Raw genomic sequence first — 19,067 nt, forward strand, 5'->3', positions numbered from 1 at the left:
TACATCTAGTAACTCTCCCAAGATGCATCATGTTTGGTGCTTGGCTGGAATAGTGCCAGTGTGGCGGAGCAGTGTACAAAGTCGTGAGTGTCTTCCCAGAGTTTTGTGCATGCCAAATGATGGGAAAGTCAGCAGTGCACGCTAATTGATGAGAGGCTCCATGTTAGACTGGGGCAAATCCTTCTATCCATATCTGTTAGGCTCGAATTGTGATGTCTATCTTGCTAATCTGATACGTTTTTTTTTTTAAGTCACACAATTTTCTCTCCAGCTTTGTTCTGCCGTGTTACACCAAGTAGCAAGTAACCAAACATGTATACAATGGTATCTTTGTTTCCAATTTCGAAAAGGAATTTTGCATACAGTTGATGACTGACCTTCACAGGAATTGTTAGAACATGCAACAATACCAAGTAGTTACTGTAAATGCACGCAAAATTAATATTATGTACTTTGTTCTCAACATCTCCTTGTTGAGTGAAATTATATGAGCGAACCAAACCTCCCTTTGTGCTGCTTGCTTATTGTAGGGCTTCTTGCTGTGTGTATAACACTTCCCTTTGCTTTGCCACCCACCAAGTCTCTCACATGCACACTGCAGAACCCAGTAATTAACCCACAGTTAATTAACTACTTCTAATTACACCAGCACGCCGCTTCGATCGCACCAAAAGAAACCGGAGAAACAGCCGCGAGTAGAAATGACTCCTTGAGGTCGCTGAAAGTTGTTTTGAGTTCTGATCAGGTCCCAATCATGGAGACATTCAATCCTAACAGCTTATTACTTTCTAGAAAAAAAAAAAAGATGCAAATTAATTGGAATGAGTCTTATGTTAGGTGGACTAAGTGTGAAGACAAATGCCGCAAATTATTCTCTAATAAACTACAATGGCCGGCAGTAGAGCCCAACCCTCAGCCAAAGACAAATATTGATAATTTGGACATGCACTAAATTGGCCAACTTTATTGATACCCATTACCTGCCTATGCTTGGATGTTATGGTTGATATTTTTGTATAAATCAATAAGAAATGAAAATGAAAGGAAAATGTGGGAAAAAATATTCTTGAAATAAAAAAATGTAACAATGGATCCTATACCCAAACCCATGTGTAATCCTGCTTACTTATAAACAAGTACATACACTCTTTGGCCAAGGTAATAATTTCCAATGTCTGATTAGTACACTTAATGCTGAGAAAGCGTTTACATTGTCTCCTATTTTATAGTGTCTGATTTTTTTGGGTGTCAAAATGTTGACCCAGTTTTCGTTCATCTGCTTAGTTTTCTTATAAGAACGTGGGACTCAGTCATTTGTTTGATTGAAATCTATTTTCCATGCCATGTGCTCGTGACTCAGTCTGTCTTTGTTTCGCATTGAGTGAGTATCATCCATCGCATTAATCTGAAACATTTTTTTAAATTGTACAAATAGGGTTAAACAGACGGCAGTGCATGCTTTCAGTCAGGCAACATCAGCGTAACACATCCTGTCAAGTCAGGGCTTCAAAATAAAATAGCCCAAACGATTGTGGTGAAATTATTATTATACTGATGTGATTTTATTTTGAATCTCTGAATTTTAACAGGATGTTAAAATGTCCAAACTTTTGCCAATGTTACCCTAACTTGCCAGTGTTGAGCAGACCGGGAGAGTTGTTGTTGCCATGAATCTTGGATTGTTCAATACCCCTTGCAATCTTTTGAACCACTTTTTATTTAATATGACAGTTTCAAGCGGCAACCATTTGGCGACAAACTATGATAGAATTCAAGAAAGACTTCATAGAGAAATATGAAAATGGGACTCTTTCCTCTTCTTTCCTTGTAGTCTTCGATATGTCATCACAAACCTTCAATAATGGTAAAAGTGCCGTGATTAATTTATTCACTTCACCATATGTATTTGTATGTAAACTGTAGTTGATAGTTATTTTCTATAAAATGTATTTTTTGGGTAATATTTTTGGCCATCTGGAATGCATGAATTGGTTTTACATTATTTCCTATGGGAAATATTACTTTGGATTTTGTAGGATTCCGTTTTAGTCAGACGGATGAATCACAAAAAACGATGTTCCACTGTACATCAAAGTGATTAAATATGGGAAAGAAAGTCTCCATAGCAACCTGAGCTGACGTATGCGCGTCCAGAGCTTGACGGAGGCTCACTCGATCTCACTTCAGCTATCTCTTCTAAATACTCTGAGGTGCCAGTGAGCCCCCCCGGCCCACGACCCCCCCTCCTTTCTACACTCTCGTGTAAACACCCAGCGTTGTTCTTCCCTCAGACTCAACACCACCAAGGCTATTTCTGTTCCCCCACACTGATATCTCCTACTGAAGATCATTGATTTTACGGGAAGCCCTGTTTACAGGCTGAGTGCCATCGACCTGAGGTGACTTTTTGCCTCCTGCAGTCTGAACAATGCTGAAGTACCTTTATGCCTGCATGAGCAAAATGGTTGAGCAAATAATTACAGCTGCAATAAACAACAATGCTGTACTGTATCTGCGTGTGGTTAATTGACAGTTTCACAGGGGTACATCTGTACAATTAAATCAACCAGAGCACCAAAAACTGTGTGCCTCATATAGGTTTATAAAAACTGCCTGTTGTTACTTCAATTACTGTTCAGTCACTGGCCACAACATTAAGTACACTTGCACAGGCTGATGAGATAATCATCGACGGTACACATTTGAAAATGTTAGTATTTTGGGGACAAGAAGTCAAAGTACCACAAAGAAAATATTACCCAGTGACAAAAAAAAGCCTTTAGTCAGATCATGCTCAGTTTTTGTAGAACTGCTGTCATACTGTTGAAAATTAGCTGCAAGAGAGGGTGCCCACTAATACAAACACCTCTCCCCTACGTGATCTAATGTTGTAGTACTGGATCTTATTAAATGTGTAGGTGTACCTAAAAGTGCCCGCTGAGTGTAATAAGTGGAACATGTGCATTGTTGCATTGTGTGAAATAGGTACACTAAAACCAGTGTGTCGTCATTTCTTGTAGCATAAAAAAGAGTGGCCTCTAATTAAAACTGTTGGTGTTCATGATGTACAGTATAATGTGAATGGAAGGGGAAAAGGTGCAGTTCGAAGCTACTAAGCTAGGTAGAGTGTGACCTTTTGACTTATGTTAAATAGTACAACACACTGATGTTTTTATAAGCCATTCATTGGAACTAACTTAACAGATAAAGCCCAGCTCTGATTTGCCTGAGGAGTACAATGGTTCCCCCCGTCAATGAGCATGTCCCTAGTGCAACATCAAAGGCCTTCCCCTGCTTTATCAATAAGAACCCTTCCTTCCCACATCTTCCTGTAACTTGCTTAGCGTTCACGCCATTGATTTTCCAATAAGCGCCCTTTACCCTGCGGTGGCTGGCCAAGCTCACTGAAGGCTCAGAGACCAGACACAGAAACACAACATTAAACAGGGACACAAATGCACATTTGGCATTGTTGGGACTTGGGAGTAGGGATTCACGATGTCATTTCTTTTCGGACCGTGTACAAGTATTTTTATTTGAGCACTCACCGATACCAAGTACAAATGCTTTGTATTTGATAATGCAATTATGCCTTGCAACTGTGGTGAAAATGTGTTTCGTTCTAATCAAATATTGAACATGGAACAAGTTTCAATCAAATATAACACATTATAGAGTTAAAACTTGTCATTGATGTTTTAATTAATGTTTTCGAACGGTCTTGCCTCACTTAAATGTAGCCTGTAAGACAAGGCATTTCAGTTATAAACACGGGCGCTCACACTGTTAGTGGTGCACAGGTGCACATGCACACTGAAAATATTGAAATCACACTTGATTCTAGTGTGTAACTGCGCATTTCGTGCAAAGATTTTCACATTTTCTCTGTGATGGACGGGGTTCCATATGTGTTTTCGTTTGCAACCGACTCATTCAAACAAACAAATCTTCCGAGGGAGTGTACTGAAAGAAATCACTTCTGAAAAACTGATTTGCTCCTTTCTGAGTTTGGGCTCAGCCACAAATGTGTGTCGCATAAAAAACTCCCCCAAACTTTGACGTTGCCTGGCTCGAAGGGCTCGTGTCAAGGCGGTGGGTTTCGTGGGCCTCCTGGTTTTGCTGCACAGCGGTTACAACAGTCCATCAAAATTTGTCTTTAGGTGAGGTGGGTCCATGGTGCCAAAAAAAAAGAGTTGCCACCACTGCCTGGAACTGCATCAAATCAGATGATCTCGCGGTCACATACTATAAGTCTTTTAGTTCATCCGATTAGGTCGGTGTGTCAGGAAATGTGAAAGGAAAGTAGTATCCATTTTGGCATTGTCATCTTTTGGGTGCGAGTACAAGTGCAGTATCAGCGCCGATGGTGCGTTCCTGTAGTTGGGCTCTTCTCGCTGACTTTCACCTGTGTTGATACAGATTTGGGGATGGGTCAAAACTGACCTATGGACGACCGATGTGGAGAAACAGGCTGTTCTGAATACAAGGCCAATCCTTATGAAGTGTGATTTGGCAGCATTATCACCAAATTCCTCGGGCATTCCACCCTCATTTGGCCAGAAAACCACGACTGGTGAAAAGACGCATAGCTAAACGTTGCTTCCTATTCTCGTCGGATGACCTATTCTCTAGCTTGACGCTATCTCGTTTGTTAGCAAAGAAGTGAAGTATGACTTTTAAGGGAGAGAAGGGGAATTTACATACAGTGAAGCTTTGAAGGTGGGTGGAAACAAGATTGTTTGCTAAAACAGGCCCTGATATCGGCCAAGGAATTCAGCTTTTTCTCTTTCCTATTATCTCTACATTCAACATGCGTGCAGGAGCAATGGTGACATCATCTCCAACTTATATTAAAAAGAAACTATTGTGTACATGTCACAGTGTAAAACATGACATAACGCCACGATAAAAAGTCATTTTTTAGTTGTGCTTATTAGCACAGTCAGCACGCGCAGACGCCGGCCTCCTCCACTTCCTGTCTTGTCTCTTACTTGTTTGGTGCCTGCTTGAGATTAAAGCTTTTCCTTCCCTTAAACAGGTGTCACTGAGCCTGGCACTGTCTCAGAGACAAGCATTATATCAGCTGGCCCATCTGCGACTTACTGTCTCCAGACAATCCCATAGCTCATCAGTAACCACTGCGCTTTATTGAATTACACCATCTTGATTTTAAAGGCCAATTCTGTTTTCTGTAAGCAGTGGATGAAACCATAGTGGTGCATATCTGTAGCACTGAACAAGTGTCCCCCTGTACACGTCTTATTGTTTGAGGTAGCTTGTACTGTAGCGGGAATGGTGGGTATACTGTAGACTGTAAATACAACAACTATAGCCACTTAATTCCAACACATGAGGGAGCCCTTGGAGGTCAATTGGCATATTGACATATTTTGCTCATTTTGACAAGTGGCGCTCTGGCGATTTGTTGTTGTGATGTGAGCAGAGATTTGTTTGAAACATTTAAAAAAAATAAAAGAATATGGAAAGGGAGTGATAACAAAGTTGGGTACTAGATAGACCTCAGCCATAGCTGATCAATAATGGTAGTCTCATGGAAGACGATGTGCTACTACAATGCAAGGATCGGGAAGTAGTGACTTATGTTGTGGATAATGTTCCGTTAAGTCCTGTAGATGGCAATAGTGTGCATTACAAAGTGGTTAAATTATTCCGCTCATTTATTTCATGAATGTGTAATTTCAAGAAGAGTTACTGTCTAGACATGCAGAATTTTTTTTCCACATTCCTCTCAATTCCCTTTTCCCATTAGTTTGACTGCGTGCAAAGCCCGTAGCTGCCTATTAATCCAGTGGATAATAAATGCCGACCAGTAGTTCCCACATTCAATAACGCAGATATCCCAAAATCATATTTTGCCACATTAAGCAAGTTGGACTAAAAAGCCTGACTGTGTGTTTTTATTGAACTTCTGTTGAGTGTAAACAAAATAATAATGAAGTGGACCATACAAAAATATCGGTTTTTGGCTTCACTCTCTTCATCATTATTGAAAGTGTTCTACTGTATGTGCTTACTGTATTTCTTTAAGTTGTTCCTTTCATCAATTCTGTGTTATGTCTTTGCCCTCATAATATTCCGTGTTATTGCTGAAACTGAATAGCATTTTTTTGGTTTGAGTGTCTGAGAGTTTTCAGGTATGTTGTGTGGGTGAGAGCCTCATCAGACATTCATGAAAAGTGAGACAGACATTATCAATCTCTCCTCTCCCTCAGCGCTTTATATGTTTGGGTGTGGGGGTAGACTCCGCAGCTAAAATTTGCATCCATAAGTAAATAAGTAAATAAATCAAGTGCAAGCAATGAATGTGCTAATCAGCCCGGGGATGACGGCGGGCTTGGTGCTGGGAAACTTTGCTCATGTAATATGCAGCATAGGGGGGTTAAAGGGCAGCACAGAGTTATTGGTTTTAGCCCGATTGCCCCCTTTAATCAATGCTGGCTGCATCCTTTAATAAAAAGTATTAGCTCAGCAGTATCTAGAGTTATCATTTTATCTATTCTGTGCTCTATGTTGAAGCCCGTGCCGGGCCTCTCTGGTGCTCAGGGCATAGCCAGATCCCAAAAGCTCTGCTACCATTTATTTTTTCAAGGGTGGAGGATGGTTTTATTGTTTAGTCAGGAGGCTGAACTGTGGAGGCAAGATCATAACACAGCCGCACTCGAGTCTGACGTTTTGGCTGGTAGAAAATGCTTTTGATTGCTATCGTTAATACGTGTCTCCATTTTGAAGTGTAAATGGTGATACGGTTAAGAATTTTAATTTTAGCCACGGTTTTCACTTTTTCTGCAGGTTATGTAAATGTTCAAAGTACTGATGGGATTGCGTCTCTATGTCTAATTATCTCACATCTATTTGATCCATTCCACTGTGCTGTTTCTCCTGTTCTGACTGCAAGTTAATTAAAAATAGATGTAGGGTTTTGCAGCATATAAGATTAAGAATGTTGTTTAGGATGTGAAGATAAAAGATGGTACCTTCCTGATATGGCAAGAAGATGAATCATTCTACTGTTTCAGTGCCTAATTTTGCATAATGAACACATAGACATTTTTTTCTTAGTCTCAGTCTTTTGCTAGGATGCGTTTTATTTTCTTCTTCATACTTACAGCGCTGTCCCTTTTTAAACCTTTTCTCGCTAGAGTGTAGATGGATTCTTGTTTTGAACATGATATGTTTTTCACTCACTCTTGCTCCTTTGCATCTAGCCAGAAGGGAGACAATCAACTCTAATCTCTGTTTTTTTGTGCGTCCTCAGGCCTGGATGCGATGAACGCCTCATGTAGGCATCAGCATGGACAGCTGTGAGTCTCCCGTGTTTTCTGGGACAGACGATGGGCTCAGCTCCTCCCAGCAGCAGCAGCAACCTCCGCAGCCCTGGAACGATCATCCTAGCTTGCAGCTTCCTTGCGCCAATCAGGCCCCTTCCCTGGAGCCGCTGTCTTTTTCTGCTCCGTATCCTTCACAATCCCAAAACCCTTGTGCTCTTCATGACGAGGTGAGAGAACTTCAGTCCCTGCAGTCCCAGCCAAAACAAACGTCAAGCCAGGCTCACCGGGATAGCCCTGCCACCGGTCAGCTGCATTCCAAGAGAGAGGGCCGTGAGGGAGAGGAGCGGGACAGACTGAGCTGTGGAGAAGAGGGAGAATCGGAGGACTTGGACGAAATGGAAATTGACAGCTGTTTCCCTAGTCTCCAGCCCTTTCCCGGGGTAGTGATGGCTCAAGGCGGAGGGGGCATGCCCACTCTTCTTCGTCATCAGCCCACACAACGACAAGGTGGGCCTGAGAGTGCAAGTGAGGAAGGAGAGGAGGAAGAGGAAGAGGAGAGTAGCGATGTGGAGAACCTGGCTGGGGAGATCGTCTACCAACCAGATGGCTCGGCCTACATCGTCGAGAGCCTCAGTCAGCTCATCCAAAGCGGTGGGAGCGTGGTTCCCGGCCTGCTTCCCACAAACTCTCTCACTAGTGGGGGGAAACCGGGGGAGCCTGCTGGGACGTCATCCTCGGTCTACCCTCAGATCATCAACACGTTCCACATAGCCTCGTCCTTCGGGAAGTGGTTTGGCAATTCAGACCAAGGTTTCTCCAATACCTCATCCATGGCAGGCCTCAGTCCTGTCCTGCACAGTTTTCGTGTCTTTGATGTGCGGCACAAAAGTAACAAGGATTACCTGAACAGTGATGGGTCTGCCAAGAAGTCCTGTGTATCCAAAGATGTTCCTAACAATGTGGATTTCTCCAAATTTGATGGTTTGGCCCTGTATGGCAAGGGTAAGCCAATTCTCATGTGTTTTCTCTGCAAGCTGTCCTTTGGTTATGCGCGGTCCTTTGCCACCCATGCTGTCCATGACCACCGCATGACGCTGTGTGAGGATGAACGCCGTCTATTAGGAGACAACCACGCATCTGCTATCATCCAGGGGATTGGGAAAGACAAAGAGCCCCTCATCAGCTTCCTGGAACCAAAAAATAAGAGCACTCCCGTGCCACCTCCCCTGCTTTCTATGAACTCTGGCCAGAGCTTTTATGGCACATTCAGTGGTGTCCATTTGGAGCCTGGAAGCAGCAGTGGAGCCAGCGAGACCCTCCTGAACAAAGACTCTGACTCTAGCCTGCAGCAACAGCAGACCCCGCTAAGCTCGGTTTTGTCTCTTGGAAGGCTGGGCACTCCCAAAGCATCCACTCTTCCCTCAAGCCCAGGCTCTGCCAAAGACTCCAATGCCCTGTCTTTACATGGGGGGAGAACAGAGGAGCCTAGTGGGAAAGAGTTGGCTTACAAGGGAAACGACGGGGCCAGTGAGGGCCTTGGCAGTACGACACACCTATCTAGCCAGGTGGCGGGTTCGGAAGAAGAGGAAGGGGAACCGTTATTAGGGGTAGAAGATGAGGTGGAGGCAGAAGGCACAGGAGTGACCAGCGGTGTTAATAGTAGCAGTGGTGGAGGTGATGCAGGGGAACCAGCTATCTCAAACCAAAGCATTTCCAAATCTCCTTTATTAATGCCTAGTAGCACTCTCCAGCCTTCTGCCTGCACCCCTGCGCTCAGTTACACGCTACACAGCAAATCCCCTGCTTCCACTTCTTCCTCTGTCAAGGAGGAGGTTTCAGCTACAGAAGGTGGGGGGAGAACTTCAGAGATCCCTCTGAGCTTTAACTGCCAGGGAACTAGCATTCCCATGGCAATGGCAGCAGCCAATGTCAGAAAGAGTGAGGAGGACACTGCTGGCACTTCTTCCTCACCTCTGTCCTCCAACGCTGCTGCTGATGAAAGTGCCAATCGAGATAGTGCCACAGCTCCAGAACCAAATGATTGCCCGGCTGAGGAAGAGGAGGAGAATGGATCCCTTCTACAGCAACACCACATGCACCACCATCATCATCACCTACATTCATCATCTCATGGCCACATTCACCCCCAACCCGGCGGTTCCTGTGACCTAACAGGGGTGAATGACTGCTCACAGAACCACGGGCCTGGTGGCAGTGTAGGAAGCGGAGTGGAATGCCCCAAATGTGACACTGTTCTAGGTTCCTCGCGCTCTCTGGGTGGTCATATGACCATGATGCATTCGCGTAACTCATGCAAGACACTCAAGTGTCCCAAATGCAACTGGCATTACAAATATCAACAGACTTTGGAGGCTCACATGAAAGAAAAGCACCCGGATTCTGGAGGCTCCTGTGTGTACTGCAGCAGCGGTCAAAGTCATCCTCGTCTGGCGCGTGGAGAAAGCTATACATGTGGATACAAACCTTTCCGATGTGAGGTATGTAACATATTGAACTTTTTAAGAACATTGTAAGTATGTTTTACACGGTGTTTTAGCCTTTTTGTTTTGCCCTCCGATGTAGTTAAAATTTCATCGCGCAAGTTTTTCAAGGTACCGATCGTCATTCAGATAATTTTGTTGCTTTGACTTGCAAAAAAACATTTGAAACATGACGGCTCTATGGTGGTGGTCAGCTCAACTCACTTAAAAAAAAAGCAGCAGCTTGGCATGAACATTTAATCAAGAAGAGGCTTCAAGCTGTATTGCGCCACTCCGAGTTGAAATTTACTGTCAAACTAAACATAAAACTACACATTCTAACCATATTTACTGTCAAACTAAACATAAAACTACACATTCTAACGATAGCCTTTCAGAATGATAGCTCATTGCTAACACTAATTACCATCAGTTTAGCGTTCCTTTAGTACGCAGCACATTGAAAACAATTGGTGCAGCCACATGTACACTGACAATATAACAGTACTCACATTCAGTATATCCTTTATCTTTTGAAGAACAACTAATATTAGTGCTGTACTGATGACCTGAGACAGGAGTTGAGGTGTTAGGAATCCCACTTGAGTTCTAGGCAGGACATGCCTGGCTGCAGTATAATTGGCTGCTGCATCCAGGCAGGACTGCTTGCAATCATATTGCAGCATGTGCAGCACATATTTCAAGTGGGAATCATAAGAACGCCTAAATGAACGATAAATCCGGCTCTCTGTCATATACTTCCGCCAGCTGGCCAAGGCGGTCACACCAGAACGAGTAGCATTCACTAAATGCAATGTGACAAAAATGTTTAATTCTTTAGGTTCTATCACTACTATATGTTTTTATAAAGTATATTATTGATTGTTATTTTTACTCAGTAAATTGCACATTACACCAACTTTTTTTTGTTTTTAAGGGAGACTAGAATGCATTAATGGCATTTTCATGCATTTCAATAGAGAAGTAACATTTGAGATACAAGTGTTTCGAGTTAAGTTCATGGTCTCGTAACAAATTCAACCCGTATCTCAAGGCACCACTGTGGTTGCTTGTGTTGAGTCTTATGTGATTGCTTTGCTAATGTTTTCCAGGTGTGTAACTACTCCACGACCACTAAGGGGAACCTAAGCATCCACATGCAGTCAGATAAACACCTAAACAACATGCAGACACTGCAGAATGGAGGCACTATTGGATCCGCACAGGAGCAGGTGTTCGGACACGGCCCGGGAGGCGTGGTGGCCGTGCCCTCTGTGACCCAAGCCAGTAGCCACCACCCTGCCCACCACCACCCGACACAGTCCTCCGCCCATGTCAGTGGTCAGTGCGGGGCCCCCTCACCGACCAAGCCAAAGAGCAAACCTACTTGGCGCTGTGAGGTGTGCGACTACGAAACCAACGTGGCGCGGAACCTCCGTATCCACATGACCAGCGAGAAGCACATGCACAACATGATGCTCCTCCAGCAGAACGTGACTCAGATGCAACATGGCCGACTCGCGCTGGGAGCTATGCCCTCGCCCTCTGAGGCTGAGCTCTACCAGTATTACCTGACACAGAACATGAGCCTACCACCAGGCCTCAAGATAGACCCAACAGGACCTGAGGCCCAGTTCCTGATGGGGGGCTTTCCTTTAGATCCCAGCATGGCTGCCTTGACCCCTGCACTGGGTGAGTTTGTTCTCTAATTAAACGTCTCTTGCCCTGCAGAATCACTCCAGTTATTATGTAATTAGTATCTAGTTTTACCTCTATAAAGATCAAATGGCATTTTCCGTTCTATTTGAAAGTGTGTGCACACACCAAATTGTCATTTTACACTGAAATATACCATAGCTCAAACTGTATGTTTACATGATTGTACCTCTGCATTCACACTTTGATGCCTTAAAACTATCATGCAGAAATGTTTTATTTTTCATTTTCTGCTGCTTTAACTTAGTCATCTCAAACTTGTAATTACATTTCCCAAATCTGCTGGGTCTCAGTGGCAAATGACTTGTGCATTTGTATTTATTTCTAAAATAACTAAATAAATAAAATAGAAAGACAAAGTATTGAGACGAAAGTCATGGCTTAGTTTTCATTTTCACTTTTAGGTGACACTCTATTGATGCAGTTGTGACAGCAGTTTACTTTGTGGTACCCAGTTTTCCTGCGAGCAAAATGTTAATTAGGGGGGCAAAATTTCCTCTCCGTGACATTTCCCCCAAAGTCAGCTAGTGTCAGCCGTTTTATATCATCAGTCCCAAAATGCTACTGAAACTCGCCGTTGACGTTACTATTTTTTATTTTATTTATTTCTTCTTTTTTTTTTTTTTTTTTTTTTTTTTACATCTTTTTAAGTGTAGTTATGTGTGTATTTGATCCTGGCCAAAGAAGAGAGGTTAGAAGTCTCAGCATAGGCGTTTAAGCACCACAGCAACATGTTTGCCGTGCCTGTTACAACCCCACAGTTTGTGCAGACTTGTCTCTAACTGTTGCCAGTTCAAAGAAACAAACAGGAATTGATTGCTGTGACTAATGTTTTTCCCTCTTTGCCATCTGGTTCATTTTCCTGTGAGGTGAGTTCTAATAAGCGTGTTACTAGGGAGGCAATGATGACACACACTAGGTTCATAAATGTCAGTTGTGTCATCCTCGGTCACACAATAGAGGATGTCTTGATCCCCTCCAATTCATAATGCACAAAAATAATCATATGATTCTATACTATAAAAAATACGTGCTTGTAGGGAGGTGTAACTTCATACTCTCCCTGCCTGATAGTCCTTATTCCCGGCACATAAATGATGTCGTACAAGGAGGAAACATGATGGTGCGTGAGAGAGCTGAAATGAGGAAGGGCTGACAGTTTTTTTGGAAAACAATTACACATCTGCTTACCAGAGCATTGATTTGGGAAACACAGCTTTAAACAAACAACACAAAAGGGAGGGGGGCGGGGGGGGTTGAGTGGCGAGCTCAATCGGATACCTTTTTGACTTTGGTTTATTCTCATGGGTGCCTTAGATTGCTTAATTGTTTATGTTCTTTCCTAAAACTGCATGAATTTTGGATGAAGTGTGTTTAATTTCACAACAAATAAGTATCTTACATAATAAGTATTTTGCTGGATGTATTCATAAAATAAGGCCTGTGTACATATATAAACATAAACATCAAGACATAACATAAAAGGTGCTTTGTTTTACTCACCCACATGTTTTATTTGTAACACTACCAGTATGCATTCATGTCAATGTGCATTTTACTGTTCAAAAAGGCGTAGGGTAATTTATGAGATGAGCTTCATAAATTGTTTCTTGGAAAGGGTGCGTGGACACAGAAACATTTACTGTATTATTCCACTGTACAACCCAAAATATGAATGCTTACATAAAGAACAAACGCTCAGTTAATGGTGTGATTATGACAGGTGAGTGACAACCAAACCAGTTCATAACATATATTATCTGTAGGCTGGGCTAGGTCAAATCGACATAGTCCATTTTGGCAGATTTTATATTTCAGCAAGAAAAAGCAAAAATGCTCTCTATCGTTGTTTTATTCATTCATTCAGTTTTATGATTGATACCAAATGATGTAGTCAAGTTTTTTTCCTCTTTGCAGTCTATAATCAGAGGACAAAAGTAGCTAGTTTATAAAAACTGGGAACTCGCTACATACTATTTCTATGGACTATACTGACAGACAAGCCATTAGCATGTACAGTATATGTCAAGCCAAACAAGTCAATGTGGACGATAATTGACTGCAGCTTTGGGCAATCTGGCTTTGAGTCTCTTCTTTTTCCATGCACTACATTCCAGGAAACAAGTCAATTTTCATTATTAATCAAACAAAGTAGTACTGCTTTACTTTACCTGTGGTGTTATCCTCAATATGATTGACACAGCGACTCGGCTTCTGCCTGAATCAACCTTTAATGACGCTCGAAACACATGGCGGTGTTATTGAGATATAACTTGATCTGTGAGCTGAATTACAATTCAGTTCTTCATCTTGAATTGTGTTGCGTTTTATGATGAATCATCAAACCGTCTCCATTGCCCACTTGTCATATTTTCTCCTCATCTGTGTGTGTTTCTCCACATCCAAGTAGGTGGTGAGATCCCGATGGATATGCGCCTGGGCAGCGGCCAGTTGGTGTCAGAGGAGCTGATGACCCTGGGAGAAAGTCTGTCGCAAACTAGCGACCCCTCGCTCAAACTCTTCCAGTGCGCTGTTTGCAACCGCTTCACCACTGACAACCTGGATGTGCTCGGCATCCATATGGGGGCCGAGCGCAGCCTGCCCGAGGAGGAGTGGCGCGCCGTGGTGGGCGACTCTCACCAGTGCAAACTGTGCCACTACACCACTCAGCTCAAGGCCAATTTCCAGCTGCACTGCAAGACGGACAAGCACGTTCAAAAGTACCAGCTTGTGGCCCACATCAAGGAGGGAGGCAAAGGCAACGAATGGCGACTGAAATGTGTGGCCATTGGCAATCCGGTGCACCTGAAGTGCAACGCTTGCGACTACTACACAAACAGTTTGGAGAAGTTGAGGATGCACACGGTCAATTCCCGCCATGAGGCTAGCCTCAAACTTTACAAGGTCAGTGGTCCGCTAATTGTTACACTCAGTTTACACGAAGCAGTTCGTCACCAGATTGTACACTCACCCAATTTATTGTGCCTAATGGAGAGTACATTTCTGCCTGCCGCAAGCAGATTGACATGGCCGAAACCCACTGACCTGTCGTGCAGTCTGCGGCGTTTGGCAACTGGTTTTACTTGACTGGCTAACGTCTGCAACTGGTTTTGCACGATTCAAAATCCGAATTTCCAGTAAACTGTGTTGAACCGTTGCAGGCGTAACGGCCAGTCAAAAATGGTGTCACCTGAGCTTTCACAGGCAAAGTTTCCAGTTTGCTTCCAGTTAAAGGTACGCTTCAGTCAGCCGCTGGCATTGCCAAGCTGCACCTATAAAATGGAATACAGTATATTGTGTTTGCCAAAAATTCTTAAATTCATTTTACTTTGTTGGTGTCCAACGAGGGTCAATTGCCCGATGAGTCGCTGACTCTATTTTTTCTGTGATTCTCCATTTCAAGCACGTTCTTCTTCGTCACTCAATGTTTGGTGAGCCATCGGATGTTAGTTGCAAAGATGGAATATCTGAGTATATCAGAGAATTCAGAGAATTCTGAAGCTCATAACTGAGTTGACTTTGAGACACAATACTCAACTGGTTGTACGATGATGCTCTCAAAATGATGTTCTCATGCGTGTTTCAATGAGCTTTCTAATATGGGAATGTTATGCGATGTCAGTATGAGCAAGAAATGCTGTTCAAAATCTTCACACTCTGGAACCTAAATTGTGGGCATGCTGGTCAACCGCTATATCTACCCACAGAAAAAAAAAAAAAACTCAATCTGTGTCAGGATCAAAATTCCTTCATTCAGTCATCAAATTTCACATTCACTGTTAAAAGTAAAACATGCTAACAATAAAATCATCTACTTAAATTGGACAACAGTTTAATATTCTAAATGCTGGAATCAGTCCATAACTTGGTTTAGTCGTTCTTTCTTGTTTGGTGTTTGTGTTGTGTTAAGTAATTGCTGACATATCATCCCAAAATCTTTAAAGAACATTTCTTTAAATCAAATAGGTACATTTGGCTTTAAAGGTTCCACAATACACTGTAAAGACAAAATGATACTCTTACAGGAAATTGGTATGTACGAACCCAGAGAGTTAGTCTATGCTGTTGAGGCATTTTGGGTCATTTGCTGGATAACCTTGCTGCTTGCTCCATAAAATGAAGGCCACGTTGCTTTCACAAGAGGAACACAGCAGATAAAGCTGGTCTTAGATGTGGGGTGGATCACTTGGAGACGAATGAAGAAGTGCGAGTAGACAGAGGTTTGGTGCTAATACTCCCCGGAGCAGGAGAGGCTGAATCGTTCTCGACAGCCGTATTGATTTTTGCTGGACTTGGAGCTTCACCTTCTCCTCTAATCATTCCATAATAGCCAATGGATGAACACTCTCCGAACAAATGGCCATAAATCTAACAGCCCTGATTCCACTTAGGTACCTATCCTGTGAGTCTGCGGTTTGACCACTCCACACTTAACCCAAACTGGCACATACACACGCGTAGAATAAACACACACAACAAATCACAGACAAGCACAGATAACACATCCTCTCTGTAAGTCATAACATACACTGCAATATACACACACATGTGTATATATATATATATATATATATATGTGTGTGTGTGTGTATATATATATATATATATATATATATATACATATATATATATATATATATATATATATATATATATATATATATATATATATATATATATATATATACATATATACATATATATACACACACATCTTCTCCTTGAAAATGTTAACTTTGTTTAATGTCCACTCCCTTGCCTAAAGTGGTTCTTTTTCAGAAAATACGTTTTCATTAGTGCACATTTTTATATAGGTTTATTTTATATTAGATGTTAACACGCACAGATTAAAAGGCATGTGAGCAAATGTGCTGTCCAATCACATTAAAAGCTCAATTTAAAGTGGTCTGCAAAGGCCCTCAAAAAGACTGTCCATAAAATAATTTTGGTTTATGAATACTTTATTGCAACCACTGGCATAGTATGCAGCGCTCCTGTCTCTGAGGCCTTTATACTGAAACAACACGAGAGAGAAATCAATGTTCATGGCTTGGTTAAAGGGGAAGGTGAGAGACAGGCTTCAACTAATGTCATCAAAGAGGTCCAGGGGATGAGGAGGAGGATACTTTGGCATATAAAAACAGGAAAATCCCCAGCCTCACACACGCCTTAAAAATGCGTGGAGCAATGAGCAAGGATTGTCTTCAGAGTCCATAGACAATATAACATCCATGTGGACCTTTCTGCCAGATTTACCCTGGCCCACATTCTAATGACAGTCTTGCATTAAACCAGATTAGATTCTGGCAACCTCTCTCTCCTCCTCACACCTTTTGGGCGGGATGGATTGTTATTGCCTCAGAGGATATGCTGTGGACTTTATATTACATTATATGTGTGATTTCCTCTTTGCAGCAAGCCCAAGAGAAAAAGAGAACCAGATTTTCTTCTGTCTCTTTTTCCGCTCAAGTTTTTAAGAGAAGACATATGTCATACCGCTGCTCGGGCTGTGGGGGGATTAAATATGTACAACACATCTAGAAATTATCATTTTTACGACTTAAGCCTCTTACGTTGGCTCCATGTTTCGTAAAACCAGTGAATCTTCAGAGCAAAACTGTCCAGAACTTACCTGCATTCTCACCCAGAGAGGCTCTCATAAGCTCGCCTCAACCAAACTCAAGAATGCAAAAACAACGATGCATACTTGTTGACAAGTCTGATTTTATGACTTGGCATTTTATGACTCACAAATGTGATTAGCGGACAACAAGTACATGGTTGTAAGGCCTCTTGGCAGCACTGACTCTGCACTTGGTGTCACAGTCTTAGCACTGGTGAATTTACTGTCCTGGTCGAGATACTGGCAGACACAAACCCATATTAGCCCACGCCTGTAACCCCCAACTTGGCATTTTATGCAGGGACAAAAAGGAAAATCCCCACACATGTATTCCTCCCCAAATAAATCTGATACAAATAGCTAAATTGTGAAAATATATCAGATCAGCATAAACAGAGCGTAAGATGTGGGTGACTCTTGGGATACGTTGCCAGAATCAAACTGGTTTGCATTAAACAGGCCCTTTGTGTGCACAGTTCTATATAAATTGGAGCCTGTAATTACTGGAATTAAAAAGGGAGGTTGAAACCTAGAGCTAAGCTGCATGGGATAATTTGAGAGTCTGTGGTATGTGGCCCATATTAGGGCTTTCTAAAAATATCAACCCCACCACCTCATGTATTGGAATGTTCCAAAAGACCACAGAAACATCCAGCAAGTCACCCTAACCGCACAGAGCACCGCACATCGGGGGGGTGATGACTTCTTCTGCAGTCTACTGTGCTCCTGATGACAGATTCCATTCTAAGTAATACAGGCTCTGCCAACATGCTGTTGCGCTGTGAGCCTGAATTTCATATTTGCCATGTGGACCAAAGAGTTTTATGTAGGTCTGATGATGATAGTCATCCGCATGCCCTCAAAAAGACCCCTCTCTAAATAAAGTTGCTGTTGTTACTTTGTGTACAGTGTTTTCCGAATATGCATGTCCCCTAGCCCTCTATTCTCATTTTCCACTTGTACATGCGAATATGATAGCTCTGATACTAGCAGCCAGCCTCAGGGCAAACTATGTGTTAGTTTGGAGGTGAGATGAGTGGAACTAATCCAGCTCTTAGGCTCTGACTGCTCCGGCCAGACAGAATGGGTGGGGCCAAACCAGGCCCCAGCTTCCAGTCAAGGGTTCGGGAAAATGGGGAGGAACTTGGGTGGTGTGGTGTGGTGTGTGTGTGTGTGTGTGGGGGGGGGGGGGGGGGGGGGGGGTAGCTGGCAACCTTCCTTGTCTCGCGGGCCGGTGCAATCGGCGGTAATTGAGATTGATTGAATGTTATTTTTCTTCTTGCAAATGTAGTCCATTAGCTTGGCACTTGCATAATCAGTTTAGAGCGCAGTTAGCTGAATGTAATCATGTTCCTCAGTGTCTGCTCGCACAAAATCCACTCCAGATGCCGCTTGGCCGTGGACTGAGAGGCAGAGAGTGCCGTCACTATCAAAAGGGGGATCTTTCTTGAAAGTCTTGACACCCCTGTCTCCAAGGCTCGTCCTGCATTGTTGAGCATATGCAAACTTTTCAAGTGCCTCACTGCAGTTTAAATTCCACTGCCTGTCTCATACATGCAGAATTTTGAAACATATGATCTGCTCTTTGTATATTCCAACGTACAGTGTAAAGTGGAGCTCGGGGGCTGGCCAGTGAACAAACGCAAAACATCTGTCTCGGATGGGGATCGTACAATTATTTTACACTTCAGTGCGTTCCAGAAGTATTAGTGTACATTGCGGCATGAGGAATACCTATCTATAGAATCCACAGAGCAAAGAAGAAAATAGACTGTAAAGAAAATGATGGGATTAGCAGCTGCATGGCATCAGCATGTTTCACTGATGAGTCTGCTCACTGGCTTGCAGGTTGGATGATCTCTTTACAGCCATGATTAGAACTGCCACGATTGATTTCTGCAGTGAGCTATAGTCTGTGCTTGTGGGACTATCGCAAGTAAGTTGTAGTTCCACACTTTG

The 19,067-nt window shown here is 42.8% G+C and overlaps 1 protein-coding gene across 3 annotated transcripts in view; it reads left to right on the top strand.

Moving 5' to 3' along the window:
• Nucleotides 1-19,067, top strand: part of zfhx3b (zinc finger homeobox 3b) — a 402,832-nt gene that overhangs the window by 285,603 nt on the left and 98,162 nt on the right. For all 3 annotated transcript variants that reach the window (XM_086024981.1, XM_086024983.1, XM_086024982.1), the window contains 3 exons: nucleotides 7,277-9,787; nucleotides 10,882-11,461; nucleotides 13,893-14,389. In XM_086024981.1, coding sequence (XP_085881107.1) covers nucleotides 7,313-9,787; nucleotides 10,882-11,461; nucleotides 13,893-14,389 — 3,552 coding nt within the window. In that variant the 5' untranslated portion in view covers nucleotides 7,277-7,312. The remainder of the gene's footprint in view (nucleotides 1-7,276; nucleotides 9,788-10,881; nucleotides 11,462-13,892; nucleotides 14,390-19,067) is intronic.

Source organism: Filicampus tigris, chromosome 3 (genome assembly GCF_054856515.1).
Source record: "Filicampus tigris isolate MCC_2025a chromosome 3, RoL_Ftig_1.0, whole genome shotgun sequence".
In the NCBI taxonomy this organism is placed as follows: Eukaryota; Metazoa; Chordata; class Actinopteri; order Syngnathiformes; family Syngnathidae; genus Filicampus; species Filicampus tigris.